Genomic DNA, 19233 nt, shown 5'->3' on the forward strand with positions numbered 1-19233 from the left:
TCTGTGGGACCGGGGTTCAGGGCAGCCCTTTGCTGGTCCCCAGGAGCTGCCGGCACCTCTCCTGTGCTCAGGGTAGGGAAATGATTGTGGTATTTCAGCTGCAGCTGCTTCCCTGTGCAGAGCACCCCGACACCGCACCCAGAGAGTGCTCTGGCCTCGGCACCCTGCGTCGCCTGTCGCAAATAAATAACTGCAGGCATCCGCGCAGCCGGGGCTCTCGCAGGAAGGAGATGGGCTCTGGTGATTCATGGCTTCAGAGCCGCAGCTCTGCATCGTGAGCTGGGGCTTGGGGCTGCAGGGTGCCAGGCTGGCGCTTGCGCCGCTGGGCTTGGGGAGCATCATCTCACGGGGCTGCGCCTCTCCGCCACTGGCACTGCCTCCATGGCCCATGCTTTTCTCCAGGTAGTTGCTTCTTAAAGGAAACTGGCATGTTTTTAGGCGTTGTCACAGCCAGGATCACGGGGACAGGGCAGTTTGAACCGATTCTGTTGGAGCTCTGGCCTGAGCACGGTGCTACAGAAAGTGGCTTTTCAGGACAAAACTAAGAAGAAAAGAACACGTGTCTATGTGTATATATGCAGAAATTTTCAAACTTTTCCCTGTTTTTTTCTCAAAATTTATTTAAAAAAAATTTGAAAACCCATGAACAAAAGGGTCAAGCTTTCCCAGAAAATTTTCCGTTTAGCAAAAGTCACTCTTCTTCACAAAAAGCCACGTCTTGCTGCCCTGTAGGGAAGAGGCTGTGCTGCGTGGGCAGGAGGCGTGGGACAGACCAAGGGCCTTTCTGTCTGTTCGCACCGCTGCTGCTTCGGGGAGGAAGATGAGAGCAGCGCAAGCACATGACGAGCGTTAGGCTAGTGCTGACAAACCATAGTGGGTTTTTTGTGTGCTTAATGATCTTTAATGATGAAGGTGTCCAGTGTGTTTTACAGCCCGTTCTGCCCAAGTTTTGTGCTCTCTGGCGGGTGGATTTCCATGCCTCCCGTGGTGCATGGCTGCTGCCGTGGGCTGGCTTCGCCTCGCTGCTCCCCTCGGCGGGACGGGAGAGGCGGCTCTGCTGGCTTTGCTTTCAGCTCTGGAAGGGGCTGGTGTTTGCTGGAGGAAGCCGGTGCGGTTCAGGCTGAGGAACGAGCTGGTCGAATCTCCTGCAGGGTGCAAACCCAGACCAAAGCTCTTCATTAGCAGCCTGACCGGTGGCTGCTCGCGGCATTACATAGCACTGAGCCCAGCCTGGTAAAATGCTGCCGCGTGTGTGTTGCAGGATGAGCAGCAGAGCTGACCGGCTGGTCGGCAGTGTGGTGCAGCCTGGGAGCTGGCAGGAACGCGGTGCCACTGTCAGGGTAGCTGTGGTGGTCTCTGCTTTCCAGTGGGCACAGTGGCTTTTCAACCCCAAAGCCGCCACAGGCAGCGTCTAAGGAAGGGCTGAGAAAACTTCTCTGCCAAAACTACAGTGATCTGTATGTTGGTCCTTCCCAACATCCCTGGCTGGCTCCCAGCGTTGTCCGTGGAGGGAGGCCAGTGCTTCGCCTTTCCAACAGGGTGAAAGCGGAGGGATCTCAAATCAGGTGATAGAACACGTGGAAGCATGTCCCCGAGCTCGGCAGCCAGCTACAGGGAGAGCAGCACCGCGGCTGTTACAGGCAAAAGTCATTTTCCCTTGGTGTAAAAGGCAGAGGCCGGTCTCCTTGTAACTCGAATGCCACTGTCCTGCCGTGTGCCAGTGGCTGCTGCTCGCTTCTGCCCAGTCTCCCTTCCCGCTGCATCCCTCGCAAGCTAGAGGTGAGTTATTCAAGCAAATCAAAGCGAAACTCTCCCACTGTTCTGCAGCCGCCTGCTCTGTGTGGCAGAGAGCTGTGGCCCCCCTCACCGGGCAGCAGCCACCTCAGGCAGTTCTTGGCTTTGAAGAAGAGGGTGATGGGAAGCTCAGAAATGGTTTTTCCCTCACTTCCAAAGCACCTTGTTAAAGCAGTGCCAGGAAGATAAATGCTTGCATGGGAGTTGGATCCCTGCCGTGCTCGCGTGCACCCAGCACTGCTGCTTGTGGCCAGTGTCTGCCCTGGCCGCTGTGTTGTGTTTTTAGGGAATCTGAATGCAGTCTCACATATGTTTGGACAGAGGCTGTTTAGCAGCAGCATGTCACCTGGCTGCCTCTGCAAGCAAATCCTGTCGCTTGGATTCTTTGTTAGTCAGCCGTGAGGTCTGCAGGAGCTGCTCTTGGCATTACGCACGAGTTAATGCCTGTTAACTAATAGGTAAAATTGCAAGGTTGCAGCTTTGTTGTTTAATTAGGAGCTCCGTGCGCTGCTCCTGGTATCGTTCCTGGGGGTGAATCACTGGCTGGCGTTTGAGCTGGAGCCACTAACTGCGTGATGGCAGGGAACGAAGTGAGACGTGGATCTGGATTAGAGGGTGCCTGAAAAGCTTATTCACATGGGCCTTGCCTAGTGCCTTCAGATCTTGCAGTCACTCTCCATCATCTCTGGTGAAGAGATGTGAACAGATGTGTGCATCTTCAGTAACCACCCTCCTCTGCCCCCGACCTCCCTGCCATGCCGGTGGCACAGGGAAACAGCAGCCCCAGACCACCCTCCAGATTCAGACCCCGAGAGATGAAGCACCCGTGGTGCCGATGCCCTGCCCGGCCCTTTGCAGGGACACGGGACGGTTTTGCACGCGTCGCCCTTAGAGGAGCCGTTCCCTTTCCAGCACGTCCAGCGCGTCTCTCCTCTCCCTCTCGAGAGCTGCTGCTTGTCGTGGCAAGAGCTCTCCATTCTGCTGCCGACAGATCAGTGGGTTCAGCAGCCACTTGCATTAGTGATGTCAAGTCTTTAGCACTGTGTTTGTTTCAGTGTTGGCGTTTTATTTTTCTATAGGTAGGTGAATTCTGCAGTCACTTGTGCTTGTGGCCCCAGGCTGGTTACAGCACCTTGTGCCGGTGTCCAGACTCCCCTGGCTTCCCCGTAGCAGCTCAGCGAAGCCACACCGTGCGTCTCTTTGTGGGGCTTTGGCAGATGAGCCCCCTTTCTCAGACACCACTTTTGAACCCTTGACACTGCTATGGCTGTGTTCCAAACCTGCCTGGCAGGTAGCTTGGGCTCCTTGCGGGGCAGGTGGGTCTCATAACACCGTGGTCATGCGGGGGTGAGGGCTGTGTGCTGCTGTGGCTGCCTCTCCCGGGGTGCTACAGAAGGGCACCCGTGGCTGCTGCCCTGCTTATCCTTCAGCTTAACCCTCCCTGCAGCAGGAAAGCAGAGCTGTCCTCAACCCTGCATCCCTGGACGAGCACAGTAGCTTTTTGTGGGAGTTGCTGTTTTAGGGTAAAGAGGATGGGGAGCAGGGGCACCACCTGAACTGGAGTCCGGGCACAGGAGAGGTCTCTGAGATGGGCATCACCCTTGTCATCTGCCTTCCCTGTTCTCTTGTACACTTTCACACTTCTCGTTGAACTCAGCTATGAATGGGTTAATACTTTCCTTGTTTGTTTATTAGTCCTTTTTTCTTCCTCAGAGTGTCTTTTGTTTTCCTGAATAGACTTCTGGTATCCCATTGTCCTTTTATGTGCTTCATGGGCTTCTCCCCAGCTCTGTGATCCCATCTTCCCCTGCCCCAGTCCCACAGCGTCCCCCTGCCCAGGGTTCTGCGGGTTCTCTGTACCCTCCTGCTGAGATGTGAAGGTTCAGCCATTACTAACTGTGCCGGTTTAGATAACCAACGGCAGCTAAAATAAATGAGAGATGCAGTGAGGTGCCATGTTAATGCACTTCCCTACTCAGGCTTTTAAAGGAGAAAAAAAAAAGGTCTTTTGTGAATCATTGATAAGTTCAGCTTCACTCAGGGTCACTTATGCAAAAACCTAATATTGATTTTTCATCTTTGCTTAGAGTAGCTTCCCACGCATCTGTTCAGGATGCAATGGGGACTCACTTATCAGTATATGACTCACCTATTCCTCTAAATCTTTTCTTTCTCAAGGATAGAGGAGCAGCCAACCAGCTCACAGGATGCTTGACCTTATACTGTAGGATCAGAGGTCTCTGCTGTGCTACAAGCTGAGGCTCTAGACATATTTTCCACGTTTGCTTTGTTCCTGTTAGGCAGGAATATCTTTAGCAAGTCAGATAGCTGTCAGAGTCCTTTACAAAGTCATTAAATGTTCATTAGGGAAGCAGTTCTGCTAACCCTTCAGATTCTTATTGATGTCCTTCCAGGGCTCTGACCTAATTCTGGAGTTCTCCCAAGGGTTACATTGCTATCTGGAAAGAAACCAAAATAGGGATAATACAATTGTTGTGGAATCCCTGCTTGACTGCACGCATACCTTCTCTTTTTGACACACACATTCATTTCTGAAAGTCTCCAAAGCTGAATCAGATTCCTAAATCCAATCCCCTCTGAATGGCCCAGCAGAAAAATCAGTTCACAAGCAAAGAGAGGAAGAGGAGGTAAATACAGTACCTTTCTCTGGACAGAGTGCGCTTCCTCTGTCCATTCAGAACAAGAGGCCAGAGTGTGCGTGTCCCTGCCTGGGATTTCCAGGCTGTCTGCTGAATCTCAGAGGCTTTGCCTTTCTGCAGGAGAGGTCTGCGCAGTCAGGCTGCTGCTGAAGCCCACGGGCACTGTGTGAGCACTGCAGGATGCTCCCGAAAGCCCTTTTCCCTCTGGGAGAATTAATTGTGGAAGAGAGAATGCAAACTGAGAGACCCAGACCTATGCCAGCCTTGTGAAATGGAGATGTCAGAGCGCTTCAGTGGCAGAGAGATGGATGTCAACAGAAATGCTGAAAGAATTAGTAAGATACGTTTTGGGAGCGGTAAACTCAGGGGATGGATAGCCTTAGCCTAGAACACTGAGATGAAAATGTTCCACAGGTTTGTACAGAACATCAAAGGAGTCTATGGGCTGACACGCCATCACATTCTTGATGCTTCTGAAAATTAGTCCTATGCAAATCCCAAACGAGTATAGGAAAAGCCCCCAGCTCTGCCTCATACAACAGAAGTGTAGTCAGCCTCTAATTTAAAACAGGTCAGTTTGTAGTGCGGGCTCTTAAGAGCTGTTGCTATGAGCTGGAATTGCAACTCTACCTCCTTCATCTTCTGCAGAGGTGATTTGTCATCAGACGTGCAGCAGCATGGAGCCAGTGGTTTTCCTCATGCTTAGTAATACCTGCTGCTGCTCTGAAGGGACATTCAGCTCTTCTGCACGGGGGCTCTGAGCGTGTTGGTCCTGCAGGGCTTCCAGAGCCCCTCTGCTCCTGGGGAATTTCCCTCCAACGTTCATATGTATTTCTCCCAGCTCACTGCCACAGGCTCATCAGGCAGAATAAGCAGAACTGGAAAAAAAGGAATGATTGGATTTTGTGTCCCCAGAGTGCTTTAGGCTTTTTTTTATGCTATGTTGTTGAAGCCACTGGTATCTTTATTGCTCTTCTCTACACTTTTCTGTAAAACGAAGATCTATTTAGGAAGCAGCTTTAGGATGGTTGATTTGATTTTCCATTTAGACTGTGGTTCTGCATATACTTAGTGGACTGAAATCACATTTACTTCCTTCCTCCTCTTACCTGTTTGCTAGATATTAACCAAGTTGTCCTTTCTCTGTCTCTCTTTTCCCTAGTACATGGGCTGTATTGAAGTGCTGCAGTCAATGAGGTCCCTGGACTTCGGCACACGAACGCAAGTCACCAGGTAGGTGGCATCAAACTGAAATGCAGCCCAAGAATGAGAACCCTGAGTGTGAATTTCTGTGTGAAGCCAAGAGTGCGTGCCAAGCTCCGAGACAATTTTGAATAGGAGTTTGCATGTTTTGTTTTGTTTTTCCCAAGCGATGATTTGAATTATTTGGTCATCACAATAGGCTATTTGCATTGGGAAACGAATTGTTTCAGCCACGGACCTAATATCTCTCCCAGTGCTTGTTCTGGATGCAGAGAGCCTCCCCCTGCAGTCACAGCACGGTACAGACGTCCCAGCTAGCGGGGTACCGCAGTGGCCATGCCAAGTGCGCAGGGCTCAGCGCTGCCTGCGCGGCTCGCCTGAGGCGCGGGGTAAATCGTGGCTGTGGGTGGCCACCGTGGCGAACCCGGATGCTTGCGGGCCTCTCTGCCTTGCAGCTTCACACCTGACGCAGAAAGTGCCATCAGTTCCTCCATCTAGTGAGGTCATCTAATGAATTTTTATCAAACAGGTGACGTTGCTTGGCCCCATCTGCACGGAGGCCAGGCTCAGCTGGGAGCGGAGTCACAAGGAAAATGTTGAAATACAGCCATTTCCAACTATGCTCCAGGCCTAAGTTTCTAGGCTGCAAATCAGAAGAAGATAAATATTTTACTCTCAGATACAACTGAATGTGGTTTAAACATGAAATATTTTGTAGTCTTCGAAAAGCTTGCAACTTCTGTTGCAGACTGCATTGCTGCACATCGCTGGGTGTAGATTATAAATACATACACCTGTGGGGTTGTTGAAATGTTCTGTCAGGAATAGAAGAGCCCAGGTTTAATTCTACCTTTATTTCTGTAAGTCTGTCAGTGCAGGAGTGTTTGAGCTTTCAAAATAATCACTCCCTTTCCAGCTCAGAGAGCGGCGTGCTGCTGGGATGCACTCGTGGTCCAGCAGCCAGGGCTAGTGCTGCGCCGGGCAGCCCCAGCAGCTACCCAGCGTCCTGGCACCTCCAGAGGCTTTTTGGAGGGGTGGGTGAGCGCAGAGTATTTTGGCCTGGTCTTAGACGTGTTCCCTCCTCCTCTCAGCTGTTTTTCTGGCATGGTTCATGCTAAGGATGCCAGGAGTGTGGTTGAGGCTTCCTGCGCCTGCCGAGCTCTTCCTTCCTGCTGGCGGATGATTTACAGATGCTCTTTTGCTTTCTCAAGTGTTCGTGTGAAAGAGTCTGGAGAAGGGAAAAGAACGTGAAGAGATAAGTGTTACGTTTCTACCTATTGGCTCCCAGGCTTACCAGCTAAAAGGAAGAAACTGAAAAACTTGAGTCCTGAAATGCCGATGTACCACACTTGAAAGCTGCCCGATTTGTTTTATATTCAAAATCAGCGGTTGTTGACATTTACAATCAGCATAAGCACGCACTCACCCAGTTCCTGCATGTGTATATTAAGAACTGCCTGAGATACAAATAAAATTCCCTCAGCCTAGTCGTGTACTGATCAAAAAGAGCCCTGTAGTACACTTAGCCCAAAGCAATCCACCTGGCACATTCAGACCACGGTATTCTCCAACAGCCTCGGCCAAAGAGCGAGGTTGTCTCCTGCTTGCAAGACACGGAGTACGTATGCTGCTACGCTTACAAAACAGAGCTTTGGATGGCGTGTCTGGAAAATAACGGATATGAATTACTGTGTGACAAGAGCTTGCCAACTTAAATTTGGCCCGAATAGTAAGGTTTTGTTAAGCAGAGCTATGCAAAAACTTAACAATGGAAATATTTCCATCACCTAAAAAAAAATGGCACTGCTGACCTTAACGGGCTCTTCTGTGCATGAGAAACTCAAAACCTAAACTGTTTGCAAACCGAATGCTGAAGTACTGAGCTCATGCATGCAAACTTTAAAGTTCGATCAATTACAAGCTGACCAGAGCGAAGATAACATTGATTGTTCCCCTATTGTTCTCCCGGGGGAGTAAGTTTATAGACGGCATGCACAATGCACCAACCGAGGAGTTAGTGGAAATGATCCCATTTTAATCATCTCTGTTATTTGAACAGGGGGTAAGAAATATTTTTACTCTGATGGCATTTCGCTAAACAAAGAGGCATCTTCTGTTTTAAAGTGATGTAGAAAGGATCTGCAATTCTGCCTGCTCCCTGCCTTGCTTTATGTGTATTTGCATTCTTAGTCTCCTGATCTCTAAAATTAAAGATATTATTTACCTACCTCACATGAATGTTGGAAAGATCAACAAACTTGTGTTTGCCAAAGTGTTGTGAGGAGTCAAAAGAGATAAGCCTCGAGGATTAATTTTCTAGTTTATTGCTGGACTTGCATTTTCAGAGTCACTCACCAGGCAGAGGGTCGGGGAAGGCAGGAAGTGGCCTCTCCAGCATGGTGAATGACCATGGCGTGCAGAGATGCCGTATGGCCGTCGGGCCGAGTGACCGCAGCGTAGCAAGGGAAGGGCCAGGCGCTGAGGCGCTCCCTGCCCTCGGCACTCAGCAGCCGCCTGGTGAGGAGGCTGGCAGAGCACGTTTTGCTGTAGCGATTTTTCTCTTCCAGCTCTCTGCCGTTGCCCACCCAGCTCACACGCTCGTAGGACAGCCCTGCCGTTTTGCAGAAATTTGTGATCCCGCATTCCACGTAGATGACAAGAGTAACATCAAGAATAAACAATAAGAGTAACAGGTTCCTCTGCTTGAGAGGCTTTATATTTTTTTGAATGGTCACCTGTAAACATGCTGTGCTTGCTATTCTCAGTACAAGATGTGTTCGGGTTCTCACCCCTGTGCTGTGGCAGGTCCTGCCTGTGCTGGACTCTGACAGTGCTTCCCTCGTCCAGCCCTGCAGCTCTTTTCCTCTTACACGTCTCCCATTTCTCTTAAGTCCAGCTTATTATTCGTCATTATATCGGGCATTTATGGGAAAAGGGATTCTGTATCTCAGATGGGGGCATTAACTTGCAAACTTGAAAACGGTTAGGCAGTGAAGGGCGAAGGGTGTCTGAACCGCGCTGCTGGGGAGGGCTGGTGGAAGAAGGCTGACTTTGTCCGGAAGATTAATTTCAACTTTGTTGGGACGCACAATCCCTTTCTGTTAGATAGTGTAGGCAGAGCCCTAGATCCTTAAAAGCAAATCTCCAACAGCATGCTTACTTGCTTACATCAGCCCATCTCTCTTCTTTTACTCTCATTTGGGGGAACAATAAACAAAGCAGCTCACTGTTACTGCTGGCATGTTACTCCCCTCGCTCTCAGAGGAGTGGGGAGGAGCTTCTGCCGCGGGTTTTGCTCCAGAGGTGCAGACCCAGAGATAACCTGTAGACTGTACAGCTGAGCTGATCTAAAGGCTTATGGATGCCAAAAGTGGGGCTGTCCTTGTCACTCCCTCCTGCCCCAGAGCTTGTCGAGCCCTTGCTGAGTGGCCACAGCCTGGCTGGCCGGCTGGCTGCTGACCCAGCGAGGCTGGGAGGCTGCACCAGGCTTTTTGGGGAGCAACCAAAAATTCCCTGTGCTGCCAGCTCCCACAGCGCTCAGCTGCACGGGGTTTGCACCACTGTCCCAATTCAGTGCGTCTCAGCCCAGAATGCAGGGAGCTGCCTACAGCAGTGTGCTCAGGATCTTCGGTGTTCAGTTGAAGAGGTCCTGCTTCCCCATCCCCCCTCCTGGATCCCACAGAGGTGCCTACAGGGAACTATGCCAGCCTTGATCCTCACGGAGCTGGTGCCCAGCAGAATAAGCCCTGGGAAACTCCTCCTGCAATGGATGGGCATCTGCTGGGCCAGGAGAGGGACCTCTGCCTCTGCGGAGTAACATTATTCAGGATGGCAAAAGAGCTGACTTAAATCTCTTCTGTTCACTGTGGAAAGTGAAAACTGTGTCAATGAAACAATGATCAGTTTATGTAGTTGTGTGGGCCCCGCAGGACCAGCAGACAGTGATTCCACTTCAAATGGCAGAAGATGCTCAAGGAGTCAAGGAGCAAGATTTTCTTTGCCTTAAATTACAGGAACAATTGAAATTCTTCACAGCTCTCCTGATTTCATTCTGTGGCTCCCAGGGTCCAGAAGAGGTGCTGCAGAGTACACAGGTGGAGTTATCTCATTCAGGGTGATTTAAATGAAAGAAAAAAAACAAGCCAAAGTGTTTTGCTTTGGGATGAATGACAAGGAAGAGAGAAATAAAAAGCAGAAACATGACTGGAATAATAAGGCCACGTTTTCTGCTGCTGCCTCAGATTTGGAAGATACCGAATGGACAAGCAAATGCCAGAACCCATAAGGTTGCACATTCATCCAAGAGCTTCGAGATCGATGCACAGGTGCATGCCGACCGGCAGATCTGAAAGCAGAGACTTGCTCGAGCAAGTGATTGAAAATAAGTGGTTGTAAGAATGAATTAATAGCAGATTTCTGGGAAGAACGCACAGATATAGTAAATCCTATTTCAGTTTATCGTGGACATATCCAGAGTTTATTTTCTGTCTGCCCCATGGAAATGACTGAAGGTTAGAAGTGTTCAGTTGTAGCAGCAAAGCGTTACCAAACTGCTGCTTTTCACATCTTTGAAATAGTATTAGAGAAGGTGTGTTAGATCCTCTGGAAAGGCACTCAGACATATGCAGCAAGAAATGTCTGTGAGCAGATGACTTCCCCTACCAAAGAGATGTAATAGAAACTCTTCAGCCTACTTTTTGGTTCCCATTTGCTGGGCAAGTGCCTCAGAGTGTGGTGAAGTGGGCAGTCACCACACTGGCTTGGACAAGAATAGGGTCTGGTCCTGGCAACTTTTGCCTATGACTCCTCATTCCACAGGGGCTGCCTGAAGTGTGCGAGAACTCATTTGTCACCAAAATAGACGACTTCCCTGTTTTTCCAATTTGTTCTGTAACTGGTTTTCTTTCCAGGTAGAGCTAGACTTGAAGGCTCCAGGTAGCCTTAATGTCTGGACTCTGATTTTAATTTCCTTTAATATTGAATGAGAAGATGAGCTCTCATTTTCCAAGCTGATTATTGGAATTTGCAAGATCATCCTGCAGGATGCCTTTTCCATTTATGTTTTTTTAGTTTTGGCCTTTCTGCTGGTAACATCTAAATAAAACAGGAGCTAAACAAGAAGGATATCAGGAATTTGCTTCAAAAGCATATTTTCAGCTGTGTAGGGGGAAATGCTTTGCTTTAAAAGGCTAAAAAAAGGCAGTGTTTAAAAGACAGTGTTTCTAACCCATCTTGTGTTGCCCATGATGATGCTCCTCTTCTTCCCTGCTGTTTTCACTCAAGACATATTAATACCATTTTTATTGTTTTGCCATGGGTGAGGTCTCCATTCATTTGACAGTCTCCAGGTTGAATTCCTCAGGATGTTCTCTGCCAGGAAGACTCAATGTAGCATCACTGATCTTCAGTGCTTTTAGCACGTAGCCCATCAGCATAGTGATGTCTGTGGGGCACTGAGCAGGAGGCAGCAGCGATGCTGGGGTTCACCAGCGCTGTGCTGGCTTTACTTGCGGTCTGGTTTGCTCCCCGGGCATGACACAGGGTCCTGGAGGGACCATGCTCCTTACAGGGCATCACTGCTTCGTGGGACATATCTAGCTGGAGCTCTTGCCGTTTGTTGTGTGGTCTCCTGGTATTTAGTCTTTCTGAACCAAAACTTTCTCAGGAAATGAAGCCTAGTGGCATCTTCCTCCCACGCACATGCCAGGATCTGAAAACAGACAAACTTTCCTAACTAGCTCGTTTCCTAATTAGCTCTTTGGATAATAATCCAATAACATAAACAAAACCTAATTCCCTCCCCCTTAAGAACAAAACAAAATCCCAACCCTTGAAAGCCCAAGTCTGAATTCAGCCAGGAGAGAAAGGCTGAGGTTACAGCCTCAAAATAAAATCACCCAATATGGGAACCAAAGGCTGAGAGGGTGACGGGGGCCGACGGCGCAGCTCGTCCTGGCAGCCCCGCGGCACAGGGAAGGGCAGCTGGAGAGGTCGGGGGCTGCGGATCAGACCGGGGATGACCAGGCAAGGTTAAGGAAACTTGCTAAGCCCGGCCCAGCCCAGCAAGTCATCGTTTTTCCGTTGACTTCAAAACAGTAAATACCGGTCAGGGGAGAGCCTGCGACTGCCAGCAAGAGGGTTTTTTCCAGCCGCTGTGTGAACCTCGATCAGGGCAGTCGAGTGCTCCACCGTATGTCCAAACCAGGCACCTGCCAGAGCATATATCAGAATTTTCTTTGTTCAAGTATTAAAAATAGGCGCAGTGCACCACTGTTATATTAAATGTGTAATTTACCTGTCTTTGATGTAGACCAGTAAACACTGTGAGTGCTTTATGCCTCACCCTTCTGCTCCCCTAACTGAGAGGTGCGAGTAGAGAATAGTGGGTGGCTGGGAAAGGACCTCTAGTTTGGGACATACCTGGCAGAGATGGAAAGATATGGATTAAGACCTCAGATTTCAAAAAGAACTGGAGAATCTGATTACACCTCTTTTTTTTCCCCCTACATTTTTTTTTTTTTAAAAAAGAGAAACCCCAAACACCATAAAGGTAATCAGGGCACCCAGCTGGGCTCTCTCAGCATGCCCCTGCTGCTCTAAATAAGAAGGATTAGGCAGGGAGGGGATCCTCCCTCCCAAGCAAGAGACCTATCATCTGTACTGAGGAAAAAGATTTGAAGGCATTAGGTCGTTTGAGTTTCTTGTGGTTAGTTGATGTTTTTTTTTAAAAAACCCACAAATTTTCATTAGGTGAAACTGATGTGTTTTATGAAGAAAAAGAATCAGCCCAAACCAGGCTGCTGAATCATTGTATTTTGTTAAATAGATTGGGGTTTTTTAACAGTGGGAGGAAAGAAGAAAGAAAAACAGCTGTGAAAGACCTTCCAGAAGATTTAAGTGTTTATAAGTGGGACGATATCAATAAATCGCAGAGTCGCTGGCCCCGTTACAGATGATGCATGTGAAATGATCCAACAGTTTGTGCTGTATTTTTCTATTTGCAGGGAAGCAATAAGCCGACTGTGTGAAGCTGTATCAGGTACAAACGGAGCTATAAAAAAGCGGAAGGTAAATGCTATTTTAGCTGAACAATGTATTTTCTATATCTGCTTTTGATAAGCTGGATGCGTGATTCCCTAACAGGCTCCAGTCCATGCTGGAGTTAGCTCATGTTAATCCATCTGAACTCAGTATAACATGAAAGAGTGCTTGTAGCAGGATGTTTAGCCCCCTCGGTTTGGGAGGCCATGCCCTACCTTATTTTCTTCAGGATTAACACTTTGCCCAGTTTTCCTGCTTCTACCAGCCTTTGCAGTGCTCAGTGCTTTACAAGTTTTAGGTTCTGGCTGGTAAAATGTAGGAGATCTTTTTGATAGCAAAAGGGAGCTCATTCACTGGAGGATTACTGGTTGCTATTTATATTATATAAAATTAAACATGACTAAAATGGCAGTGTTTAATGGGCCGATCATTTATTTCTTGACTGGGATGCAGTGAGGGGCAGCGTCAGTGGCTGCTGTTGGGTCGTCCCCGGTGGAAGTTACTGATTCCCTTCTGTAACTGTGGGGCTTGGGAGGGACAAGGGGTAATGGTTTTAAAATAGAGGGAGGTAGATTCAGGTTGGATATTAGGAAAAAATTTTTTACCATGAGAGTTGTAGAACACTGGAACAGGTTGCCCAGAGAGGTGGTGGATGCTCCATCCCTGGAGACGTTCAAGGCCCGGTTGGATGAGGCCCTGAGCAACCTGATCTAGTTGGAGATATCCCTGTCCCTTGCAGGGGGGTTGGACTAGATGGCCTTTGAAGGCCCCTTCCAGCCCTAACGATTCTATGATTCTATGAATGAACGTGCTCCTTAAAAATCAATACATGAGAGAATTTCTTCATTTACTCGGAAATGCTTCATCCCTAGAAAACGAAGCAGAGTTCAGTAGGAAAGTTACGCATTCTGGGTTACTGAGCCAGCTATAACATTTAGCTCACTGAGATTTTGCTTTAAATTTTTTTTCCCCGTTATTGACAAAACCCCCATGTATTGTATTCAAAGCTGGTATTTTTTAGAAGGTCTGTTTGCATTCAATGGAGCCATTATCCTTGTTCCACTGAAATTCTCAATAAGATATCGTAAAACCTACTTGACTTTGATATGTTTCTGCCCCTGACAGACTCAGCTGACAGCCTCTTTCGTTTCTTTGTTCAAAGCCTCCAGTGAAGTTTCTGTCTTCTGTACTTGGCAAAAGTAACCTTCAGTTTTCTGGTGTGAATATAAAACTGACCATTTCAACAAGCAGCCTCACACTGATTAATGTTGACACGCAGCAGGTAGGATATATATAAATCAGTGTCCTTTACTCCATGCTACTGTGTTCTTCTCCTTTTGTGGCTTCTGAAAGAGAGGCTGGGCACTTCGAAGGGAGAGCAGCAGCCTTTAGTCTCCTTGTGCATGCCTAGTGAACCTGAATTACATGATGCCTCTGAATTTAAAAATGAGAGCACTTTGGAGGAATTGGACATGCAACACATGCCCTTCTTGTTTATGATGGTGGATTCCATGGGGAGGGATCTTTAAGCACTTGGCAAACTGTTTCTCTGTGTGTGTTTCTGCCTGTGCAGAGCCTAATAAACAAGGCATTAGTCCTGACTGGAGTTTCTGACGAATCCTGGGGAAAAAAAAAAATGATATAAATTATGAGTCAGAGCTTGGCTTTGGTGCCGTTCAAACCTATTTTACAGCTGGGAAATATAAGTGCATAATCAGTTATACTATGCAAAATCTCTGGGCTCCATCGAGATGTGTTCCTGAGAGCCTGGATCTGCCCTGGAACTGGGGTGTGCTCCCTTCTTGGCAGATGTGATGAGGAGCTTTGTGCTGCCCACCTAATTCCTCCATCAGCTGCTAGCTTCAGCTCCCAGCGTGATCTTGCCCAAGACCAGCAGCGGGTTTTGCTCCAAGCTGGAGCAGGGGAACCTCAGGGCTCACTGGCTCTGAGGGATCATTGCACTGAGCGGACGCTGTGCTGAGTGTCAGGCAGCTCTTGGGGTTTCATCAGAGTGCAGAGGTCTCCTATCCCTTGGACTCCTGTGCTAGGAAGGGTCTGTGGCACCAGGTTTCCCTTCCCTTCAGGTACAGCAGCAAAGGGCTTCCCTACACAGGGTGAAACTCTGGGGGTTGGCAGCTAAAGTATGGCCCTATTGACCTGTTCCTGTTTGTAACAAGACTAAAAGCCAGCTGGAAACATCTACACACAGAAGTGTGCCGGGATCTGTCTTGAAATTCTTTCTAGGTCTTCTGTTACTAGACCTTTGCAAACGGAAACTTGTATTTATTCCATTCTTGCGCCACCGCCACGTTTCATTATGTTCCCACCTGCATAATCTATTGCACTTGATTGTATAATAAAGAACACTTTGTCTCCAGAGATGAGGTAGTGTTTGAAACCATGAAAAGTTGATGCTTGATTTGGCTGGTGGAATCTCTACCAGTAACAGTTTGGTGCTAGTGATGAGAGTATGGTCAGAGTATCGGTGGGGCCTGTTCATAAAAATGCCACTGTTGTATACACCATGCATTTAAATAAATTAAAATGAATTAATTTCTCAAGACTTTGTAAATACATCCAGTGTCTCCATTGATCCCCCTTTCAAAGTTTCATACTGACCAGCTTAGAAGTTGGTGGTTGAATTCATTCTGAAAACCCTTTAAGGAAGATTAATATTAACATCGGGGATCTAGACTTTACTAAATATGAATGGGTAGTCTCAAAAATACTCCTGTTGTTATCTCCTTCCTTCACAAATGGTATGTATGTATTAATGGATCAGATTGTCATGTTAATTGCTTGTTCTATGAAGATCTATGCTCTGCTGTTTTCTAAATGTGTGGTACATGAGCACGTTTAACCAGTTTGTCATACTTTTCAGATTATTGCCAACCATCACATGCAGTCCATCTCATTTGCTTCTGGAGGTGACCCAGTAAGTATTGATTTATAAGATATACTTCTGCAGGTATAATGAAATTATTATGAGAATAGAAGTAACTGCAAAAACTTTGCTTCATCCCTTCCTGTCCACGAGCACTAACAGAGTACACTGCAACTCTAGATCATGACCAATAATAGAAGAAAACTGAGGGACTGAGGCTGGGAAGGAGACTTGGAACAGAGACTCAGTGGATCTTTTTCAGATCTCTACAGCTGCCTTTCCCATTCTCCATCAGTGAGCCTCAGTTCACTCGGAAGCCCCTGAACTTGAGGACCTAAAAATTGAGAACACACGAATGCAGGAATTGCATCAGTTCTGTGGTCCCTGTAATCCTTTACCCATCACAAAAGCGGTCAGCACCAGCACCTCTAAATATTAGATGAATTTTGAGTCAGGAAAATCTCCTATAAGACAGACATGGCATAACCTTCTTTTTCCTGTAGATATGGGTTTTTCTTCTAGCATCAGATTCATGAGCTCACTGATGTTGTCATGCGAGAGGTTTTCTATCTTCTTCCAAACTCTTTATTGCAGTGATTGTCAGCAGGGAATTTTTCATCCGTAAACATGCCCTATTCCCTCTTCGAATCTAAGCAAGCCCAGCCCTGTCAGCGTTACAAATTTCACACTCCATGTGTTATGAGAACAATATTTTGTAATCCTTTTTAATTTTCTGCCCTTCAACTTTGTTAAATGTCTTCCTGTTCTTGTGTTATGGAACAGGGAAAACCAAAGGCTCTGGGTCATGCTCTCAATAACTCTGGGGTGGAAGCCAGATCCAGCTTAGTCTGGAAAATTACAGATATGCCTCTTTGGATTTAGGAGCAGGCAAGGGGAAGTAGCTGGAAGCTGTCCCTGTGTGGCTCACAGATCTTCTCTGGAGGGCCATGTGGGTGATGTATGAGAGCCCAGCTGCTCTGCTCTCCTCTGCTCAGAGAGGTGCAGCCCAAGCTGCCTGAGAACAGGAGCTCGGTGAAGCAGCGCTGGAAAGTGGGGGGGAGCATGTGTGCAGGCTCTGTGCTGGTGGTCCTGCACCCAGGAGAGAGCTACTGCACGGGCCTGGGGCCAAAGTGCTACATCCTTAAAGATCCCATTTAACGATTAAGGCATTTTGAGAGTCCAAGAAGTCCATGTTTCACCTTTAGTGCCTGTGCTGTTCTAATACACCACGCTGTACGATACATTCCCTGGGCTTTGCCAGACCCTTCCTGCTGTGGGCTTCCAAGCAGCTCCAAGAGCTGGCGTGCTGTTGTGCTGAGCATCACAAAGCTTCATTTCCAAATTCCAGTTTTCTTGGTAGTTAAATAATTTAAATATGTTCTCAAGATGACTTGTTTTTGAAGTATGCACCATGCGCTAGATGCTAGCTGTCTAATTTGTCTTTATGTAATATTTCCAGCTTTGAAAATTCAGGGATGTATTTTCAGATCTCTGCTCAGCGGGTTGGATGGGTAATTTTCCAGGGCTTGTTTACCTTTTTTAGTGTGGGTTTTGTTTTTTGTTGTGTGGTGGTTTTTTTTTTTTTTTAATGTTATTATATTGCATTGATCTTGTATGGTGATCCCGTTGGATCTTACAGGCTACAGAGGGCTGGGTTTGGTCAGTGCTTAATGGCAGGACCACCAAGAAATGTGCTTGCACACAGATGTGCCACAGGAAATGCGTTTGGTGGTGCAGCTGGTGACACTTTTCTTACTGGGAAAATATGTAAAATGGAGGTCATGCTCAGTGGTGGTAACTATAAATCTAGTGGCATTTCACATAAGGGGGAATTTTGATGGCTTGTTCAGATAATTTTTCTGAAATTCCCTTTACATTTAAAATGAGAGATAGTTTCCACAGGACATGTCTCTCCACCTGCCCTCATATCCAGCATCTAAACACAGTTCAGTGTTGCTCTGTGCTGTTAAGGAGTAGCAATATTCTCCCTGATATTCTCCCTGAGAATAAAGCCTATTGTGGCTTTATTTTAAAGCAAAGTCATCCATGCATCTACTTAAACATTAGAAAGATATAAAAATAGCAGGTACTGCTCCAGTTACTTTAGTTTCTAGTTGCTCTCTAGGTCCAATTTATTTTAAAAGTATATCCTAAAATATTGATGAACTTTAAGAAAAACCTGAAAGGAAAAGGAAGAAAATTGAGTTCACTAAATGCATGAGAAATATTTAGTTTGCTTTGTTTTAATGATACTAACTTTGGAGATTTTTTTTTTTTTTAAATTACCTAGGATATCTAGGATAAGTTCTGCTGGCCCTAAGACCTGCCTCTTGTGTCATTCATTGTGAATTATTAAATGATTGTTTGTGTGCATATTGCAAATGGGAGCTTTGTTTCCTGCCAGCTGATTGCATCTTCCCTCAAGAGAGCCATGCCTTTAAGCTGCGAATTGCATTTTCTCCATCCCGCCTTAAAGATCCAAAATAACAAAATGCATCTTTAATAATTAAAAGAATATTATTCATTACCTCACCATTTTTACTATAACATTGAATTATCAAGCGACTCTTTGCTTTTGCAGTATGACTAGAAATGTTAATTTTTCTATTCCACTTCCCTTTTCAGATTCACTAGAAAAAGTGGGGATTATTTCAATGTTGGCTGGCAAAAGAACCTGAAACAGACAACTGATTATACTGAGGTTGTCTGATCTCAGCAGCCGCCTTGAGGTCCAGAGTAGTTTAACCTGATTTTAGGACTGAAATCAGGCAGCGACGATTGAGATCAGATACTTGTTGTAATCTGCAATATTTTGAAGATCAACTTTTCTGTAAGGTGCCTTCAAAACTCAATCTTCGTGCTACAAACGAGGAATATTCGGACTTGCCCTTTGCAATATTTTAGCGCTATTTTATCTTCCATTGGTATTGGTAAGGACTGTCCCAGCTCAAAGCTGTGGCTGGCAGTCACGCAGCCCTCATGCATTACGCAGGGGAGGCTTTGAGCTCTGTGGGAGCAGCGGAAGAGAGCAGCATGGCCTGTTGTGTTTCTACTCCTGTTGCAGAGTTTGTAATTGAAAACACAATTTATTGAAGAGCCAAAGAATGCCAAATGGTCTAGTGCATTTATGACAAGAAAAAGATTCCAGGGCAATTGCTGTGTTGGTTGGCACCAGCGTGTCACTGCACCTTCCCTTAGCCCACTTTACTGGCACCTCTGGTTCTCTTCACTGAAAGAAGCACACTTTTTAAAGCTAAAAATATATCTCTCTATACTCAGTTGCTTTGCTATGGTGGTAGGGTTGTTGCTAATGATAATTTTAAAGATGTTCGTTGTCTTCTTTTCTATAGGATACAACAGACTATGTTGCATATGTAGCAAAAGATCCTGTTAATCAGAGAGGTATGGAAACAATTTTCAGATTGTTATATGTGTTTATATAATTGTTTTATCTGTACCAAGGAATTATTTGAGTTTTAAAATAAGCAAGCTGCTGAACAGCTCAATATTCTGTACAATTTCTGACTTCTGTGGATGGATATGGGTGATGATATGCAGGCTGTGGCTTTAAACATCATATTCTTTGTGCAACAAAGTGAGAATCTGCAGGTCAGACTAAGGCTGTACTAGCTGCTGGCTCCATGCAGGGGT

The 19233-nt window shown here is 46.7% G+C and overlaps 1 protein-coding gene across 1 annotated transcript in view; it reads left to right on the forward strand.

Annotated features, from left to right (window-relative positions):
* Positions 1–19233, forward strand: part of SHC4 (SHC adaptor protein 4) — a 32480-nt gene that overhangs the window by 4511 nt on the left and 8736 nt on the right. The window contains exons 2-6 of the mRNA XM_009990548.2: positions 5617–5687; positions 12662–12725; positions 13861–13980; positions 15580–15633; positions 18933–18984. Of these exons, the coding sequence (XP_009988850.2) occupies positions 5617–5687; positions 12662–12725; positions 13861–13980; positions 15580–15633; positions 18933–18984 (361 nt within the window). The remainder of the gene's footprint in view (positions 1–5616; positions 5688–12661; positions 12726–13860; positions 13981–15579; positions 15634–18932; positions 18985–19233) is intronic.

Source organism: Tauraco erythrolophus, chromosome 14 (assembly GCF_009769465.1).
Source record: "Tauraco erythrolophus isolate bTauEry1 chromosome 14, bTauEry1.pri, whole genome shotgun sequence".
Taxonomy (NCBI): Eukaryota; Metazoa; Chordata; class Aves; order Musophagiformes; family Musophagidae; genus Tauraco; species Tauraco erythrolophus.